Raw genomic sequence first — 20,276 nt, 5'->3', positions numbered from 1 at the left:
TCCTCCAAGAGATCAGGGTTTGCGTCCTGTGTGTGACCAAGTGTCATTGATTTGTTTGGTTTTTTTAAGTTATGTTGCGTAAGTGAGTTAACGAACCTTGGTACCGTTAATTACAGTCGAAATATTGTCATAACATGGGAAATGTTTGTCAGAGAGCTTTATTTTGAAAGTCTCAGCAGACGTCGCAAGAAGATTTTGGTCCTAACTTGACTGCAGAGCCCTTCACGTGCATAACGGATGCTAGAGGGGTAAGTAGAGCGTCATAGTTTGAGAACAAGCTGCTGTATTTGACGAGCCTGGAGTGAGAGCGTGTTGGAATAAAAGCCGCTCATAAATCTGTCAGAAGAAGTGGCTGAGTGAGTGGAAAATCTCTTCTTGTTTGCTCCCACTGTGCTAGAAACTTGACTTTATCCACTCACCTACACATTCAACCCACGGCACAGTGAGCTCTCTTCAATTTTCGGCTGTTGAAAGTCGCTCTGGGAAAAGTAGAAACCCTTAACTAAAGTAAAAGAACATGATAAAGGCCGGATAAGCGGGGTAAGTTAGCTAAAATAAAAAGTCGCAGTTCTTATACTTCCTGGAACACAATCGAACATAATTCCAGGAATGCAGTAACCATCGCAAACCGATGATATCCAACAACATGAGGCTGTTCGTGGGGTGGATTTGTCCTTTAAGCTTGGGATATTTTCTGCTGCAGCATCTTAATCATCCCGAGCTGGACTCGTTGAGAACCACTTGAGTCAAGGAATGCTGCTTTCTTTAGCTGCAGCGCCCTCGGGGCACCATGTTTATCACATCAATCCCACCAGAAGCCGTGCAATTATGTTTTTCAATATGTGCCAATATTATTTTTGTGTTCCCAACACTGGCACAATATCGATTTCAAGAAAAGAGGAAGGAAACGGTTTCAGTTGTGGGGCCGTTGACATTCTTCAGCGCTCTAATGAAAAGGGAAATTCAACAGGAGCTGCACTCTGTAAGAGTTTTTGAACTATTCTGAACATTTTTATTTGCAGTCAGATATACTGCCTTTTGCCAGCGGATTGGCTCTAGGATGTGACTGGATTTGTACACACATAGCTCTGGAGGGAAGAGCACTGTCCAAAATACACACTCCGATGCCAGAGAGGACTGAGGGAGCTGATGCAGCGTAAATCCAGCACAAAGAAAATATGAATCAAAGCAGAGGAAAGTTTAGAGCTGAGAAGCTACAGAACATAAGCGGCTAATTGTGAGTGCCATCTCTTCTCGAACAGCATTTCACCTAGTTTGTCACCAGGGTCACAAACTCTTCCACATGTGTTTCATCATGTGGCTGACGACGCCTGAGCTTGACCTGACGGGACAGACTGAGGCTTTTCTGTATGCGGCTGTGAGGACTTACACTGTGGATAACCGATGCCACGGCGTCAGTAATCTGTTTGGGGTTGCTCATGGCTCCACAGTGGGAGTCGCTGCTGGAGAGGCTCTGGAAAGCTGGGTTGGATTGGTGCGGCTTTAGCCCTTCTCTTTCTCACTGGGACTCAGACAGCTTTTGGGCAGCATAACCTGGAGACACACACAGATCTGAGGGTTAGTCCACATGAAGCTGGGAGATACAAAACATGAGGCAACAAGATACCATAGCTGTGAGCCAGTAATCTCTCAATATGAAGTGCAGTCAGAGAGGATAATTACAGTGGTGTGCTGTGTGTATTTATAGTGCTTTGACTCTTGACCTCAGCACTTTAGATCTGAAATGAAACAATTAAAATGAAGTGGAAGTCAGCCATGTTGGATGAGCTGTGAGAGATTTGATTCCCTTTTAATATCCTTCAATTTTACGATACTGGCAGGAAAAAAAACGTATTGGTTGTGTTGGGGCCAAACAGTGGACAGCGGCAGCACTGGCTGCACCCATATTGTAAAAACATATTCCGGCTTGTTTGTATTTATCTGAAGCAATCACAATCATCTTGGGTGGCTTTGAGTCCAGGATGCAGCGATGGTGCCGCTGTAAAAATAGAATCAGGGGAACTTGCAAGTGGGGAGATAAGCTCTGGCAATAAAATGGCTAATCACCTGCAGAAGAATAAAAAAAATAACAGCTGGTAGCTTGTTTACTTTGCACTGTAAGCGACAAGGTTAGAGTTAGGGTAACTTGGCATTTTCAGTGTGCAGCTAGGTAGGAGGTTGTTGTAGTTGTGTCCAATAGCAGCCAGGATTTTGAAAACACAAACACAGAGACACCAAACTCTCTTCAGAAAATGTGCAATCTTGAGACATATTGTGATTGCATCACTCAGGATGGATGGTAAACTGAACGGTCTACATCCGGTGAGTCAGACTACGGTCCAAGCAGCTAAAGTGAATTATATTAGTCAGCTGAGAATTGTGTAGTTTTTGCCCAATTGGTCTCCTAGATTGTAGCAAGACTAAGAATTTGCAGCAGCTATGTGAGGCTGCACTACACAGCAACTCAAAGCTAATGCAAGTATGCTAACATGCTCACATTACAATTTTAACTTGCCGACATATGTACAATAATTTTTAGTTAAGCTTAGTATGATAACATTGGCTAATAAGCACTAAAAACAAAGTAAAATTGAGGCTAATGGGGAATGTCATAAACCAAAGTACTGGGCGAATAAAAAGTTTGCTTTAGTAGTGGCTTTAGAGGAAAAGTTCAGGGGATCACCAAAGATTTTACAATTCTTCCTTTAGGAAACACAAATTTCTGTCCAACACTTAATTGCAACCCATCAAATAATGAGATATTTCAGTATGGACCAACGTGGTGGACCGAGCTACAAACATTTGCCACCCCAAGAGTCATGCTGCGAATGTAGCGCCCACGCTTGGCTACAAAGAGCTATGATTCTTACACAGCCTTTGTAATGAGGAGGAAAACACTTTCACTTCATAAAATGCTGACTTTATTGCTTTTCAAATCCGATGTGCTGAAGTGCAAAGCCAACAAAACACAAAGCAACAAGCTTCACTGTCTTAACTCTGTCTGTGCCGTGACATGTGGTCAAACTAAGCAATCAACAGTTTCAGGATTTCCTGGAAAACCTCTCAAGTACCATTAAGTGCCCAGACCCACTTTAGAAACACAAATTGGCAAACTAAATGTTGTTTTTATGATGAAGTGGAAGCAGAGATAAATTACGTTACACTTGAGGAGCAACAATAGCTTTGGAAGTTGTTGTACATGCTTTTACAAACATCGACACTCCGTCTCCGTTTTTTAATTTCTATGACTCTTGATTTCAAGCCCTGCAGCACTTCATCACCGCCATTGAAGGTCATTAACCATTAGAGTCAGATAAGAGTCAGATAACACGGTGCTACCGTGCAAAGGACCCTTTGATAAGCGGTGGCGTGTGCCTCGAGCTAACCTCCACCTCCGTCATCGTAGTGTCCGTTATACGACGCACAGTGTAACCACAAGAGCCAAACACAAGCAGTTGAGCTCTGCAGAGACAGAACAAGAGAGGACCGTACAGTTCATGCACGTCATTTAAAAAAAAAGATATAGCTGACTAATTTTGAGGTTTCGGACTGCAAGTCAGCCAAAAGAAGACTTCTGACGATGTCACCTTGGGCTGAAGGAAATGTGGAGAGCGTTTTTTATTGCTCTACTGTACTAACATCCTTTATTGTTGGGCTGCAAAGATCAGCTGACATTTGCTTGAATTAATAACAGCATATTTCACTCCTATAGTCAAATGATAATCTTATACTTGTAATAACTGAAGCAAACAACCAATCTCTTTATTTTATATTTTTTTTAAATACTAAATCTTACAGAATTTGTCTCAGAAGCAGCATTGTTGCAGGCTTTCATTCAGTCTAAAAGCAGAGGAAGGCCCTCTTTTGATTTACTTCTCGGTAAGAAATCAGGTTCTGCCAAAGCCAGCCTGGCTCTCTGTCAGCAGCTATCAAAGATCCGATAAGCCTCCCTGATGCCTGAGCACAATCATATCAATGACCTTGTTGACAGCCGGTTACTGTATGTTTCATTACAGCACAATCAATGACATGAAGAGATTAAACACTGTGCAGGAACGGCTGGAGCTGGACAGCATTAACTAAAATCTGGATTGAACAAAGACATCACCTGCAGCAGACTACACAGCGTTAATCACTGCGCCAGCTGTAAATTACACACCAACAACTTTAATAACTAGTTTGAGACGTTGCAATCCGTGCAGTAATGGTGATAAAGGACGCAGGGTGTGTTTGAAGATTACTTTCTCAGTAAACTTAGACCCCACCACTGTGGAAGAGGCAGGGCTGGCTACACAGGGATAAAGTTACAGAACCCTGGGATCCTGGGCAGAAAGCATGGGAACCAGCTTATCTACCTCAGGGCATGTCTGTAATAATACAGATACCAATTGTGATCGGAAGAAAACACCAGCCTCGTTCACATGGACCCTAATATTCCACTAATAACCTGAATAAAAATGCTTCATGAAACGACCTCAATTGGAAGAGACTCTGATACAATCCGGCCTGATCTGAATGATTTTTCAATCAGAGAGGGAGAGGGAAAACCTTTGATTTTCCAATCAATAGGGAAATATTAACCATGTGAACACTCATTCTGATTGTTTCTCCCCAGATTGGAATAAATATAGTCTTTCTGCGCATGCTCACCCCACGTTGGGTTAACATCATAGCTGACGTTGCTTCCAGGAGCCAGATAAAACATGGCAGGAGCAAAACAACTGGTCTGTGGTCGATGCAACTTATCTATTTGGAAGTCTGACAGGGGTTAAGGACTGAAAAATATCCAGACTTCACCACACTTGCAGACTTCGTGGACCTTGCGGGCACACTTGTACGAATTCTCACATTTCATCCAGTCCACAAGGGTCCTCAAGCAGACTTTCTGCAGACTTCGAGGGAGTACGCTCCCTCGGCAGCCAATGATTGTTGAACGTCTTGATGGGTGAAAGGCTCAAAACAACAAGTTGTTCAAAGATGAACGAACCCGGAAACCACCGAAACCGTTGACCAAATCAACCGCTGAGGAAGTTTGAAGGCAGCCTACTAACGTGACAAGGTTAAAAGTCAAAACGGCAAATGTGGTACGGACCCAAGTAGTTTTCAATTTTACGGTCTTATGGCTGGCCTAATGGAAGAGCGACAACTGGCGAACGTGACTTGCTGCAGCATGGATGTGAGATCTGAGGATACCTCGTCTGAGCCTCTTCCTACTCAAGAGGGAAGCAAGCAAGTTAAGTTGGAATCTCTAATCTCTAATGATTTCAACCAGATTGAAGAAGTATCTTCCATGTAAACACAGCCAGTGATACGATTGTCTTGATTTTGAAAAAAAAAGCATGCTCCTCAAGAATAAAAGGGAACCGGTTGCCCATTATGAAATGAACGAAAGAAGATGGGTGAGTGCTGACAGTGCAAGAGGAAGTGAGGATAAGACGCTCTGTTTTTGTCCTGGAAGAGTTCATCATGTCTTCCAAATCGTCCAGACTTGCAAACTGTTCCTACGAGCAGGCGATGAGAGGAAGATTGTGGAATTTTTTCTCTCTTCCAAGTTTTTCCATGCAAGACTTAGTCACAGCTCACTCAGATGTGTGCAGGCAAGGCTTTGGGAGAATTATCCTTCTGGGAGGAAGTAAGTATGAAAACAGGAAGAAGGCAACTGCTACAGCCTGTCAGGAGGAGCTGTAAACTTATAAAAAAAAAAAATATAAACAGAGCGCTCTGTGATTTTTTCTAGTGTTCATACAGTCAGAGCTTGGAAAGAATTAACTGACTATGTGTATGTTAACTGGACCCAGACTCCACAGGTTCTGTGGGTTAATACAAAATGTCTCAATGTCTACCCTGTGACATTATACATTAACCGAACATGTCACAGTATTACGTGTCATTTTCAACACGCAGAGCAGAGTGTACTATCAGGATCACATGGTGAAGTTGCAACCTTTGACCGAAGAAGCTATAGAAAGTAAAGGCCAGACAATATAGTTTCTTTTTACCTTACAGGTGTATCCAGCATGTTTTCCATTCAAGAAAGCTTTAACTTCAATTGTGATGAAATGCTCGGAAAAAAGCCGCAAATCCTTACGTTTAAGAAGCTGGTTCAAGCAAATATTAGACTTTTTGGCTTGATAAATGATTTAAATGATTGATCGATTATCAAAACAGACACAACAGCTTACACACGCCTGCTTTTTGTTGACTTCAGCTCCTCGCATTCTGCAGCTTTATCTATTGATTCAGATAATAAAACAGATGGTACCTCTTTGCCAGCAGATCGTGTCCAGCATATAAAAAAGGTCAACAACGCGGGCTGTAACTCTGAATCAATCAGTACAGATACTCCCCAGGGTTGTGTGAGCTGCAGCGATGAATCGTCAACTATTAAATGTCTCGCCAACTTTTGTCATAATATTTTCTGGTTTCTTTCCTCCTCTGTGACAGTAAACTGAATATCATTGGGTTGTGGACAAAACAACACATCTGAGGACATCATCAGATCGACATTTTTCACCATTTTCTGACGATTTACAGAACTAACCAATCGATGGATCCAGAAAATAATCGACAATGGAAATAATCGTCAGTCGCAGCCCCACTCCAGTGTTTTTCACAGTGTACTACATAGTTAAATTCTCTGTTTAATAAAGAGAGACACTGACTGTAGACATCTTTCTTCTTGATATAGAGAATTTTGAACATTTGTGAGAAACTAGAAAGAAAACAGCCCATGCTTGCTGTCCATATTGATAAAATGTTCAAGCCCATGGTGACAGCTTACGCTCCAGGCTACAGCAGAGGCTGTCCTTTCTGAGAAGGTTAAAAGCACACAGGGTTGACTAGAAATGTGTGCATCTGTTCTACCAGGCTGAGTTGGAGAGACTAAATCAGGTATGGGATACAGCAATACAGGGATGGCATGGTAACCTCTCAATACAGCTTAAAATTAGGCTTGGCCGTCCTCTTCAGAAAGAACATCAGTCCCTTTAATCTGTACATGAGCAGTCTGTGCTCGGAGGAGCTCTGAGAGGACTGGCTCTACCCTCTGGCAGGCGAGATAGAATACCCAAGTGGTGACTCAAGCGTTTCAAAAACTAATTTGTGCTTTCTTCTATTAACATCTTAAACAGTCGGGACGTAGAAGGAGCCATAGGGCCTTATTCCCCAAAGGGACTTTGGCAATATGTCGTTTTAAAGTCTTTACGCGTGAACGTATCTAAATCTGAATAGTAGTAGGGCTGTAGAGAACGTATTTTTTCTTACGTTCAAAGCTTCTATTGACGCTTTCGAATGAGGCTTTGTATGTCTGTTGTCATATTTTATGATCCCATCAACACAAAGACAAAAATCCCTGAACATTTGAATAAACGGATTCATCGGGTTGAAGGAGGCGCTGAGCGCCATAATATGATCTCGTTTATTTGTAACTACTCAGGTAATTTACTGTAATAGTCTTAGAGTCGGAGAATTGTTGTCATATAAATCTAATTTATGGTGCTCTAAGAAAGCTGCCTCATTAATACAGGTGCGTGCCTCCCTTTGTGAGCAGCAAGCAGGAATTTAACATGTTTTTTGGCACAGTGAAAATAGTCTTTATTAGAGGCTAAATGGAAACAATTATGGATTAAAGAGGAATATGTCATCAGTATTTCATCTTTTTTTAATTAATTTTGTCTTTTGGACTTGAGAACGCTCTGGAGTTATTTGAAATGTTTGGATCACAAGAGTCAGAAACGGTCTTACGCAGCCAGCGCTTAAATCTAATTCTATGAATAGTGAAATACTGATAAAATTAGTGTAGCCTAATCTGTATGTGCAACTGGGTTTAAACAGAATAAATAGACATGCATTGAAAGAAAAACTGCACAGATTTTGAATGTTGATTTCAAATTCAAATGTCAACATTATGGATGAAGCTTTGAGCTATTCGGCACAGCCCTACATACTAGTACGTGGTTGACTGTGTGACATGTCTACATACTCTCGAATGCAGCAACTATATTGTCTTGTATGTGACAAAGTTTAGTTGGCAACACTCAACTCTTTTAAAAAATCATGACCTGAGCTAAGACTCATCACATTTCCTATTTGACTGACTAGTCAGCTGACAGGGAGTAACCTGATATCTGCAGTTCTGAGGTAACATTGCAAAGTTTCTCAGAACTTAACATTTCCGTGCTGTTATCTGCAGGATAATCGTATTAGTGCCAGCTAAACTGATCTACTTTGAAATGTATCTGAATGTCACTTAAATGTTGACATTTGCGTCACAACTCCAGAAGAAAGCTATAACTCAAGAGCAACAGTTTAGCTTGTTTTTGCCATTATTAAGACTTGTGATGTGCACAGGGTACTGACTCATCTCTCCCACAGACTACGAATATACCTGACAAAGTCTCTTTGGTATGTTGTAAATTTCCAGTACTGAAATGAGCGTTTTTCTCCTTTTATTAGGACTGTGAAGTGACATTAGACACCTTTAAGGAAGAAAAGGCGAAGAAGAAAAGTCAGAGTTTACCCTGGCAAATGTTTTCGAAATTTGGTTAGTTTAAGGTATTTTTTTTAAATGCACTGCAGTTCTTTTCATGAAGAAAGAAATGTTGACAAGTTACAGAAAACTAGGACATTCAAATATTCAGAGGAGAGCTCTGCATTTGTAGCCTAGACAGGCGATGAGTCAGCACAAAATGCCCACTGATTATCTCAAGCTACAGCTCTTCACTCACTCATGATCACATCACTTACACTGTAATATCATGTGACCTTTGGGGTTAAAGACAATCAAAAGGTTAACATTTTTTAAGACATTAAAAGGATAGGAACTAGACAGTCAGACGACGAGACAGAGGTTGTAAACTAGAATTGAACTCACGAGACGAGCCCACACGAGTCTTAACCCAGTGATCTTAGCCAGGACACCCCGGCTTCAACCGGCAGCTTGGCACGTGAGCTCCGACCGCAGCCTGTGTGCCCGTCTATAAACTCTATCAAAAAGGGCATAATTAAAGAACAGTTCAATAAAATACACAAAGTGCCAATAAAAATGCCTGTCCAGAAATAGGAGCTTGATCACAATGTCCAAACCTCAACCGACAAACAGGCCTGTACTTACAAAAACAGGACAATAACAGGGAGGAAAGGAGCGGTTCAAGGTTTCATTACAAAAAACAAGAAAGCGTGTGGTTTATTTGCTCCTACTTAGCAGACGACGGGTGTTTTAAGAAACTTTGTTTTTCCCCGAGAGACAAGGAGACAAATGGTGGCCTTTATGTTTTATCAAATATGCTGTAGAAGTCAAAACGCTGCTCGAGTTCACTGAATCAACATCGTTATCGCATGTTGTGAGTGATTAACTGAAGTGGGTCAGAGAATTTAAGACGACAAGAAGACAAACACTTGAAGATCTACTTTTTGAGTGGTCAGCTCTGATTCGACCACAGCATTTAGAGTGCCATCACTTCCCACAACGTGCCCTGTAAAGGCTCTAATTTAAGATTTATAACTCTAGCGGGCTGAAAGTGGCTTGTTCGAGGCCTGTTTTTCTGCTGTGTAACCTGTGGAACTAAGACGGATTTGTTTACAGTTTGTGCTATGGCAGCAGATCATCATGGCTGAAGACTGAGTCAGCTCTTTGAGTCATCTGGATATTAAGAAAGTGTGGCTCTAACAGAAAGAGACTTGTTAAGTTTGACTGACAACGGCCCTAATTGAGGACTAAACAATGAATTAAATTTGCAATAACTTAAACAGAAAAACAGCAAACAGTACATTCTGATAAGTAAGCCAACTTGTAAAAGTGAAAACAGGTAAAGAAATACAAAAAAAGATCCATGATCATGTCATACCTTTGTGTGCTTACAGCAGAGAAGCCAGCGCAGACATTGTAGTGCAATTCTGAACGCTGCCGTGAAGAGAGACTGGCCGGGGCCTGGTCAGAGTGCAGGGCGAAAAACAAACAGAGGGAGAAAGGAGAGATAGGGAGACAAAAGAAAGGAGAGTTAGAGATGTGGAGCGTGAGTCGAGCCGACTGCTCTCTCAGACCAACATGCACCGACTGATAGCAGCAGCCTCCCTCCTCAGGATTATGTTTCCTCCTCCAGCCTGCTGACAAGTAGCCATGTGACTCCAGGACCCATTCAACACTGAGTCAGAGGCTGCCGGTCAGACACACAAACCTGTCTGCAACTGTCTCTCTCTCTCTCTCTCTCTCACACACACACACACAGTTTACGTGGATTATCAACCCCAGTAATCGATATCTCTCTCTGACTAACCATAACAGTGGTTTTCCTTGTGTTAGACCACTGGTTCCCAGCCTGCCTGTCTTATGACATCTTAAAACAAAGCAAGGTCTTCTTGCAAGTTAAGAATGATTTTCCTTACTTCATGTGAATATTTTCTACAGTCCTGAAGATGTATAAACACCCAGTAATTAACAAAAAAGCAAGGAGTGGAGGAAAGTTTGTGGAAAAGAATTTGCATGACTTTGTGTAGCAGAAACATGTTTTCATCGCGAAGCTATTGTAGACTTTCCAAATGTTATCGGATAGAATGGATCAAATTTTGATAGCGAAACGAGTCATTTTGAGGGGGTTGTGACAAGGCTGCTTCTCTCACAATTTAAGCTTACGGAAAAAGTATTTTTGCATCATGTGACGTTGCAATTGCACACTTTGGCCACTATGTTAAATTGGCTTCAAAGCCGGGGTAGCCTTCCTAATGTTTGCTATGTTCACCATCTTATTTTAGCATGTTAGCAATGCTAACATTTGCCAAACTGGCACTAAATACAGCTGAGATTCAGATTTAGCAGGTACTTGGACAAAAAGTGTAGGACAAATAATCTCTTGACCTGACGGTGGCGCTATATAGAAAGTCAGGTGATCAACAGTTACTACTATTCAACCTAAAAGGATCATGAACGTGTGAACAAAATTTCACAGCAATCCATCCATTGGTTTTGGATGGCTTTGAAGCCAATTTTACATACAGTAGTGGCCAAAGTGTGTAATTGCAACATCATGTGACGCTTAAATGAAGTTTACATTGTGAGAGAAGCAGCTGTAAAATGCTGGTTTCATTTTTTGAGCATCACAACCCCCTCAAAGTGACTCTTTGACTATCAAAATTGGATTTATTCTGTCCAGATAACATTTGGAAAGTCTACAATAGCCCCACAGTTCAATCACTTTATCCCAGTGCAAGTAAGTGGAGGGCTAAACCAGAAGTCAGCCACATAAGCTGGCATAAGTCTCAAGACCACACACTCTATGGGCCCCACGATGCAGAAGATCTACGTAATAATAATGGGCAACTGAGCAGTTTTCATAGAAATGAAGGAGGCTCCACCTCCAAAGTTGTACCCAGTTCTCCATATAGTCCGATGATGTATCCCTGGAGATTGTTGCCGCAAATCGGCTGAATCGTTTTCCCCCAAATTTCATTAAAACACATTTGAATATCATACAAATGCTTTGGAAATTGGCTGGCAGTAATAACGGGTCAAAACGTGCAGAAACATTGTGTGGCCTTGTGATCACATGAGGATGACGTACAGTGTTTCCCATGTGGAAAGTCAATCACAAACTGTTGCCCAATCTGCAGACGTGACATGAATTCACGTCGCCACACACAGACAATATCTGAACAGCAGCTGAAGAAGAAAAGGCTTTCGACATTAAAACATCAAGAGTGACATGAAAGAGAGAGCAACAAAAGCCGGGTCTGCCACTGCATACAAGCAAATCAATCTCTCTTTCCACATAATACAGACCGGGGGACAGAGAGTGAGTCATTAAACACCGGCTTTCTTTAGAAGATTGGGCAATTTGACTTCCCATGGAAGGATATTGCAGCGTTGCCAGGAAGCCTCTGAGCATCTGTGATCGGTTGAATACGTAATCAATATTCTGAAATAAGGCGTGCCAGCAATAACTTGCCGTTGTATACATCTCAAACTTTTACAGTTCAACTGGATTTTTCTGGGGCATGTTTATAATTTACACAGGATGTTTATTCATTTGTGAATATGTGTGCACAGTGTACTGAATTAATGGGAAAGCAGCGACATAATGCCTAATATATCTGTAATTATTAACCAGTCGTGACTCCTAATATAATGGTGGACGCTGTTTTTCAGGTTAACCATTTTTGTTGGAGTTCACCTGTTTGTACCGTTAAAATACGTCCGTTTTAAAAGGTAACTTGTCCTTGGCATGTTTCAGGGTTGTAGTGTACTTGGCAATGGAAAGAAAAACTTGTCATGTCATGGAGGAATCAACACTATTACACAATTAATCCCACCTAAAGTCATAAAAGCCGCAGCAGATTAATTGTGTTTTGCAGCGAACAAAGAACAGTCCTGTGATCTAAACAAGTTGCTTACCCGTCCGCCAAATAATAAAGCGCCGCATTCCACATCAGCTTATATGAGCCTTAGGGCTAAAGAAATACTCAACCTCAGGAGGAGCCTGAGCGTGTCTGACTCTGAATGTGTGTGTGTGAGATATAATTGTTTGTCCCCAGGGACGTGAGCTCACTGGGGAGTCACATGGATGTCTTGCGGGGGGAAAAGAAACACAGTCAAAGCCACCAGCGGCTAAAATTGAAGTCCACATCAAAGTCTGGGGCTTTCCTCGACACCGACGGTGTGCTGATAATAGCATTATCCACTGTGGTCGACTATATAAAGAGGTGTGACCTAATGCTAGGAAGGTCGATTTGAGACTCTTGACTGTGACTAACACACGATATGCTCATTTCTCCGCACTTCACCTGCAAAGAATAGAAACACTGCCATCATTCTTGCTCCTTGGTCCACATTTTAAATCAAGTAATGCTGCAACAACTATGGTGGTCAATGATAAAGTACTATAAAGTACAATTTCTCTGATTCAAGAGTCTTAAATGTAAATACTTTCTGGCTGTGTTACTCCTCCATGACCGTTTACTTGATATCTTTTAATTGTGGACCAAACAACTAATCGATTAAATGAGAAATGATCTATAGATTAATCCACAATAAAGTAATCCTTAGTTGCGACCCTAAAATCAAGATTTATTTTGCTACATGTGGTCAAATAAAGCAACGTGTACTGCATCCAAAGCATCTTGTGTACATGTCAAAACAAGTTGTCCGTGCTAGAAGAAAGAAAATAAAATTTTAACAAGATTCAGTATACTTCATATCGTTGTTTTGTGGCCAAAACAAGACATTTGATGATGTCATCTTGGGCAACATTTTTCCCCATTTTCTGACATTTTATCGACAAAACAACTCGACTATTTGATAAAGTAATCTACAACAAAAACAATTAAAAAATCCTAATATGCAGCCATAAAGAATCCAGATTTATTTTCTTAAATCTGGACAAAAAAGCAATCTGTACTGCGTCCAAACCATCTCGTGTACATGTCAAAACATGTCTGTGCTGACAGAAATAAAAGGTATAAATAAAGTTTAACGAGCCTTTTCTGCAAAACAACATCCCTCCTTCAGCTGTTCTAGCTTTTATACAAAGTGTTCACACAACTCGGAAATTCTCCCTCCAGCTTCCTGTTATTCTTCTCCCTTCAAATCTAAAACAACTCTGCTAGGCCATATTCCTACACTTAAAACACACTCAAGCGGTGCAGCCCAGAACAAACTATTTACTTTAAAGCAAATTTGCAACAGGTGACCATTACAAGCACGAACTGTTTACTTGCAAAACTCACCAGAACACCGCTCAGTGCTCTCACCCACTCGAGTCTCCTGTGCAGCTTGGCAATGCAAAGGCTGACCTCGACGTAGCTGTATGCCACTGATAGCTGCCCTGTTTGTGGATCTCTATGGGGATTCGGAGGGGGGTGTATGTTGATAGCTGCGCCTCTGTTGCCTCTGAGTGTTTTAGCCTGAAATAGCTCAGCAGTTTAGAAGTCATCCAGCCACGTCTTTCAACATGCAGACGTCTCTACCACACCGCTCTGCTCTTCACAGCCCAGTGGCCGCACTAGCTTCACTCAGGGGTTTGGCAGTGTCCAGCACTTCAACATGACTGTGCTAAGTTATGTGCACACAGTCACTGGAACGCTTCCAGTCTCACACAGTTAACAGCTGCACTCAGTCGATGTATGCCCATCTTTATCGGGCTCTTTGTCCGTCACAGGCTTCGGCTGTGCACGCAGCTAACGCAGCACCTGTCTTTGGGGTGAAGAGGGATTGAAGAGGAAACTAAATCCTGGCAGCTTACATAATGGCTGCCCATTGTCCTTGACCCCAGAAGAGAAAAAGCAATCACCACCCAAGCATTTTTATACCTTGAAGAGGATCGGGGTGTTTGAAGTACTGTGGGAGGCCATGGAAACAATCTGCAACGTTTTTTACTGCCTGCAGACTACAAATGTCCTTGCACAAGAAATTTGAGACAGAGATGTGTCAGAGAGGAGATATGAATTTAACCACAAAGACAACCTAGGTTGACGTTGGCGTACGGCGAATGCACAGTCAAGTAAACTGGCTGTAGCAACGGCAAATAAACACTGCATGAGTAACGCAAATAAAGGCAAATGACATATCACCTCCTTAACTGCTAAATGCTCCACTGTGTTCACAAGCTTTTTGCTGGAAACAGCCTGCTGATGAGAGCGATGAAATTGAACCATAGAAGTAAACTCATGGGCAATACAACCAAAACAATAAGCTGGAAGATGCTAAAATGCACGGTAAAGCGGACAGGAGCTGCAGAGTTTGGTGGCGATTCACTGTGGGTTTATCACTATGAACAACCCCTTTCACATTACATGTAACCATTTGATCCAATGATAAAAAAGAGATATTGATTTGTGCAGCTGTAAAGTCTCAAATATCGATTATAATATCAGCCGAAAAATCCCTTGTGTGTTAGCTTGCAATAACAGACTGTAGATTCTGCAGAGGAGTTAAAGCTCCTCAGTATATATCACCAAAGAGAAAACAAAAAGTTGGCTCAAGCCTGCTGCATGTGCTTTACACAACTGCGCTGCAAAATGGACAAAACAGAAATATTAGTGACTTGTTTTTAACCTGCACTTAACAGTAAGACCTTTTTTTAATGATTATTACAGTCACCAGTGACCGGTCCTGTCCAGCTCCGGTGGTGTTCAGGTGTGGCACTTTCTTTTCCAAACTGCAGTGCTGGTCCAGAGCTGCTCGGGTTGCACCAGCTGCACAAAAGGTAAAGCCATGTTCTCACAGAAACACGGTAATTGTGGAGCCTTGACCCGGTGCACTTGTAATAACTGTATTTACTCTCATGAGACTCAGACTGGGACGGGAATAAAATATCCCCCGGGCTCCCAGAACCCAAACAAAGGCCTAAGATCTCATACTACGGTCAAATACAAATCAGCCATTTATCCATTTCCTGGGAAACACAACATAATGTGATTACGCTTGTTTTTGAGGCTGCTAATGAAGACTGAGAAAAAGGCATGAGAATTTAAACCTCACGGGAGATGATGACAACCCTAGGGGGAGGCGGGAAGAGTGGCAGGGATGCCTCATCATGTCTTATGTTTATAATTAGATGTTTTAAAGAGACTACCAACTCCAGACAGCTTAATGGGGTTTAAAGTGAAAGGAGGACGGTAACCCACATTATGAGCGTTCCAAGGTGTATTGCCAAAGTGCTTAATGGTGATTAAATGAAACTTAGTAGGCTCGAGCAGAGCAACAGCCAAGCAAGCACACTGAACTGTAGACAATGATGTGACTCCACAATTTCTAATAGTAGACGAGCCTAAAATAATAGCGTTCAGTTTGGCTTAAGACCGATTTTTAGGCTTCATGTGTTTACTGACAAAACGCCGAGTCTGTTTACCATCAGAGGGGAAGGTAAAATAAACACGAAAAGCAGAGAGGCCGTGATTTAAAAAAAAAAAAATTCTTCCTTGTCTTCTGCATGACCAAGCAATTCACGGCAGGAATGTGGAGACACACACTGCCCGACTGTTTGTGCTTCTCCAGCAAAACACGCCGCTGTTGTCACAAATCAGTTTACAATAAGTCTGTTTGACGTATTCCACTGAGGCGGAGGAAAACAAACAAAAGCTTGGATTGTGATCACACAGATAAGATGGATCTAAGTGATGTGTTCAAGCACCGCGCAGGATTATGCCACAAAAGGAAAGCTGACCCGCTCTGGAATTTGAGAGTGCTTTTTTTTTTTTTTTTTTTCTTTCCCCAAAGATCGAACAAGGTCAGATTCACAGAGACAAACATTTCAGATTCCGCAATTTACGAGTCCTTGAAGTGCTTTTCTGTAGGGCAGAAAAGTAAAACGTCACAGTGAATCTCAAGGGAACGATAATCACTTCGTGACAGTAAAGGATCTCCTCGAATAACCTGCAGTGCACGTGGAGATGACGTTGCTGAGTCAGCAGATGACACATGTCCTTCCTCCATCCTGCCAGAGGGCATGTCCTGACATCTATCAGCCTTTGGGGAGACACAAAGAGCCAAGTTGATTTTTCTGCTGTGCAAATGAAAATAGTCCCTAGAGTTGTTTTCCCATTTCTTACTGGGATATACGCTATATTTGCAAGTCGCACAGGTGCACCTAGTTGTAAAATGTAGTCGCACTGTCGTCGTAAAAATACAACTAAAATGGTCTGGAAGTCTGGAGCCCTGACATAAGCCTCTGTTGCTATACTGACAGCGAATTCAAGTGCAAAATAGCGTCTTCATAATTTGGATTTGAATGACATGTTTCCCTTGTGCACATCACCAGTTTTCCTTTTCCTCCCTGTCAAAACCATCCATCTAGTACTCCACTTGTCAAATCGCTGTCTTCCCTTTCACATCAATCTTAATAGCCTCTCTAACGTCAGAGCACTCTCGTTTCTGTATTGCCCCCAGAAATAGATTCACGCTGCAGAACTTTTTCAAAGCAGGCGTTCTGATTTGTCACAGCGTGAAAAGCACAGGTGGAACTAATAAGACAAACCGTGGCTCAGTGCCAGCAATTATCACAGCGAGGCAATTAATGTCATTAGTTTCCCCTGTGTTTGACAAGTCAACATTTCTGCTGTGAAAGAGGTTCGAATCAACTTTAGTTTCAGTCCTTATTTCTCCTCCTGAGAGGGCGCGCCCGCACAGTTTGGGCACAAAATGCCAAAATAAACAAACCCAAAAAAAACCCACCACCAAATATTTGCTGGCTGAAAGGTACAAGGTCCATTTTGAATAACAAAATGCTGGTTATAGTTCCTTTATGCTACTCACAAAATAAAAGTTATATAAATGGATAAATAATGAGCGATGGTGAAAAGTGAAAGATAATTTGAGGAGTCTCACAGCGGTACAGCTGCTCTGTAGTCTGGTGGTTTGCCAGCAGACACTTCTGTATCGCTGGTCAGACGGCAGCAGGATGAACACACGTATGTTCTGGGCTGTTTGAGTCACCTGCTGTAGAACCTACCGCTCCGATCATAGCATTCTGACCAAAGATTAATTGGTTCAGAACCCAAAATTTGGTTGCCAGGTGGAACCAAAATATAGTGTGGCCCGAAGTGGGCGTGTCATATTCTGTTCTCCACCTGGCAGAACCGCAGGCTGGATCACTAGATAGCACCAAGGTTAAAATAATTTAGAACAGAACGGGTTCAAGAACCAGAGATAATTTGGGGGAAAGTGGGCCTATGATGCTGTAAAACTGCTCCGCCTCAGCTCCACTGTGAGGACAGGTGCATGGGTAGACGTGTGCAGTTTTATATCATATTATACTGAGTACTTCAACTTTTTCATGTTTCATTAAGATTAGAAATGCATCTTTAATGTAATAACTTCTTTGAGTTATGTGGCTTCTTTTGGAAGTTTCTATAGCTATGTGTCATTATGTGGCCTCTCTATAGCATAATGTTGTATTACGCTGTCTCATTAGTGTGACACACTCCACTTATATCTCCAAAGCTGTTGTAGGCCTATAATAGAAGCACAAACCAAAAACCTTAAATGGAGGTCAACGGGATGAAACCCTGGGTCTCTTGTTGGAAATCATAGGTTACATGGAGTAGCACTTCAGTTTATGGTAAGGCAACAGGGCCTTAAAATAACATTGCAATATTATTAGACTTTATCACGATACGCAATATGTCTCTCTACATTTCATTGAATCTCCTCAGAGGCACTTCATGAATGCTAGGACAGGGCGACAAAATCAAATATCACCATATTTTTGATCAAATACCTCGATATCAATATTGTGACAATATTGTAGGGATGACTATTGGTGCTTTGACAGAATATTAACACAATTAGATTGCTGATAATCATCAGTAATGTGGATTAAGGTCAGTATTAGAACAAGTAGATCAGTCTGGTAAGTCCAGGAGATATATAAATACACTTGGCATATCACAATATAATGATATCCACAATCTAAGACGATATATAGTGAGCAATGATGAATCGATTAGTTAACTGGCAAAATTAAACGACAAAACCATTTTGATAATTTAATCCCTGTTCAGGTCATTTATTCTGCAAGATGCCTAGCATTGCTGCCTCGGAAATTTGAGGTTTGCATTTTTCCCCCCTGATTTATATAATTGTAAATTGAATATCCCATAAAACAAGAAACCTGAAGATGCTCCCTTGACCTCTGGGAACTTGGGATGGATCTTTACGTCACTATTTTCTGACATCAAACAGTAAACAGATTTATCAACAACCCAAAAAAATGTTGCTAGTTGCAGTTGCAAGACTCCTTTTCATATTCATTTTTATCTTGTACAAACTTGCAAACGCCAGATCGTCATAACCATGTCACCCTTTGACCTTAGGCACAAAAGATGCCATGCCATGCTGCTGCTGCAGCTGTACCACCGAGCAATGAATGAATTATGAATGAACGAGGGAAGCTGACCACATCCCCAGCCTCCACACTGCCTGGCTGAAAGCCTTTTCTCAGCCATCACGGACACAAAACAAGACGACACACTGAGCCTTGACGAGGAGGACTCATCCCAGACAACTCTTCATCACATTGCACCCTGAAGCTACTGTCAGGAGGAGTGACCGCTAGCTTGCTAGGATGAGGAACTCCTCTAATATCATCGTTTTCCTCCCGGCAGCCTGCGTAGAGACATGAACCACAACACAACTGTACGTCCGAGCACATTTACAGCACTTTCCCCCCTCAGTTACCTGGTTTAACAAGCCGGAGAACAAAGCGAAGTCATCCCGCAGCAGCGGCAGCAGCAGCGGACACTTTCAATGCATGTGTGGCAGTTAACTGGCTGTCAATGTCGCCTCTCCTCACGGGAAAGATAAGTCAACTGTCAAGACCAGCTCGTGACTTTCAAAATAAGGACATTTAAAAGCAAAAAAAGGCGTTTTTTCACAAAGTAAAAACCTTCCGCGGGTCACAATCACGCACAGATTGTTGCTTATTTACTCACCGGTGCCTGGTACTCACCTCAAACTCTCTGTGAATGACTTGCTCAACCGGTGTCAAAGCGTTAAAATACAAAACAAACCCACTTCCGGTAAGGATTTCAAATTAAAAATCTTTGCGAAAAGCGTGTGCGAATGCGTGCATTTACCACTACAGAAACAAAATAATATATTAAAGAAAGAGCTCACGATCAATAACAGAGACAAAAAGCTGACATTGCAGCACGGCAAAAGCGTTGACTTATTTCAAACGCCTTTATTTTGAAGCCAAGAGGAACACACGTCCGGGTCTTTCGCTCTAATTTCTTGGAGCTTGTCGCCACTTTTCTCCAGACAGAAATCGCTGCGCCTGCGTGAATGATGAATCATATTTCTGATGAACGCATGAGGTGGGGCGGTGCGCCGTTATAATGCTCATGACCTCCAGCGACACGAGCGGAAAGACATTAAATATCGATTAATCGTTTTGAGTTTCCTTGGGCAGTGACGTCATTGCACCGTGACTGTCGGAAAGCGTGATTTGGCACAAACTTGAAGCTACATTCACAGAAACAAGTAGTTGATCCCAGTAAATAATCATTAACAGCATATTTAAGACAAAGCAAATCAAAGTTAAATTAGAAATAGTTGCTTAGGAAAGAAAATGATGTATTGGCAAACATCCAAAACGATATATTTAGTACCTAAGAGCCAGGTGGATGTTGTCTTATTGTCACTAACATGTTTCAAAGCTTTCAGTTTTAACAATAATTCATATTGTTTGTGCTGTTTGTTTATAATGTAATGTAATGTATCAACAATTACCAGCTAGCCAAAGACCCGCCAAGAATAGGCCTATCAGCTGGATTGTGGTAATCTAATT

At 41.8% G+C, this 20,276-nt stretch overlaps 1 protein-coding gene across 5 annotated transcripts in view; it reads right to left on the bottom strand.

Moving 5' to 3' along the window:
* Nucleotides 1-19,305, bottom strand: part of slc4a2b (solute carrier family 4 member 2b) — a 43,467-nt gene extending 24,162 nt beyond the window's left edge. For 3 of the 5 annotated variants that reach the window (XM_084340316.1, XM_084340317.1, XM_084340318.1), the window contains exons 1-2: nucleotides 9,846-10,045; nucleotides 1,391-1,554 (exon numbers count right to left, since the gene is read on the bottom strand). In XM_084340316.1, the coding sequence (XP_084196442.1) occupies nucleotides 1,391-1,441 (51 nt within the window). In that variant the 5' untranslated portion in view covers nucleotides 1,442-1,554; nucleotides 9,846-10,045. Of the gene's footprint in view, nucleotides 1-1,390; nucleotides 1,555-9,845; nucleotides 10,046-13,716; nucleotides 13,766-19,165 lie in introns of those variants that run through there. The other 2 variants (XM_084340315.1, XM_084340314.1) reach the window with 2 other exon arrangements.
* Nucleotides 19,306-20,276: the final 971 nt, after the last annotated feature.

Source organism: Pagrus pagrus (genome assembly GCF_965226575.1).
Source record: "Pagrus pagrus genome assembly, chromosome: 20".
Lineage (NCBI taxonomy): Eukaryota > Metazoa > Chordata > Actinopteri > Spariformes > Sparidae > Pagrus > Pagrus pagrus.
Note: the sequence above shows the minus strand (reverse complement) of the source record. Positions and strands in the feature narration are given on the sequence as shown.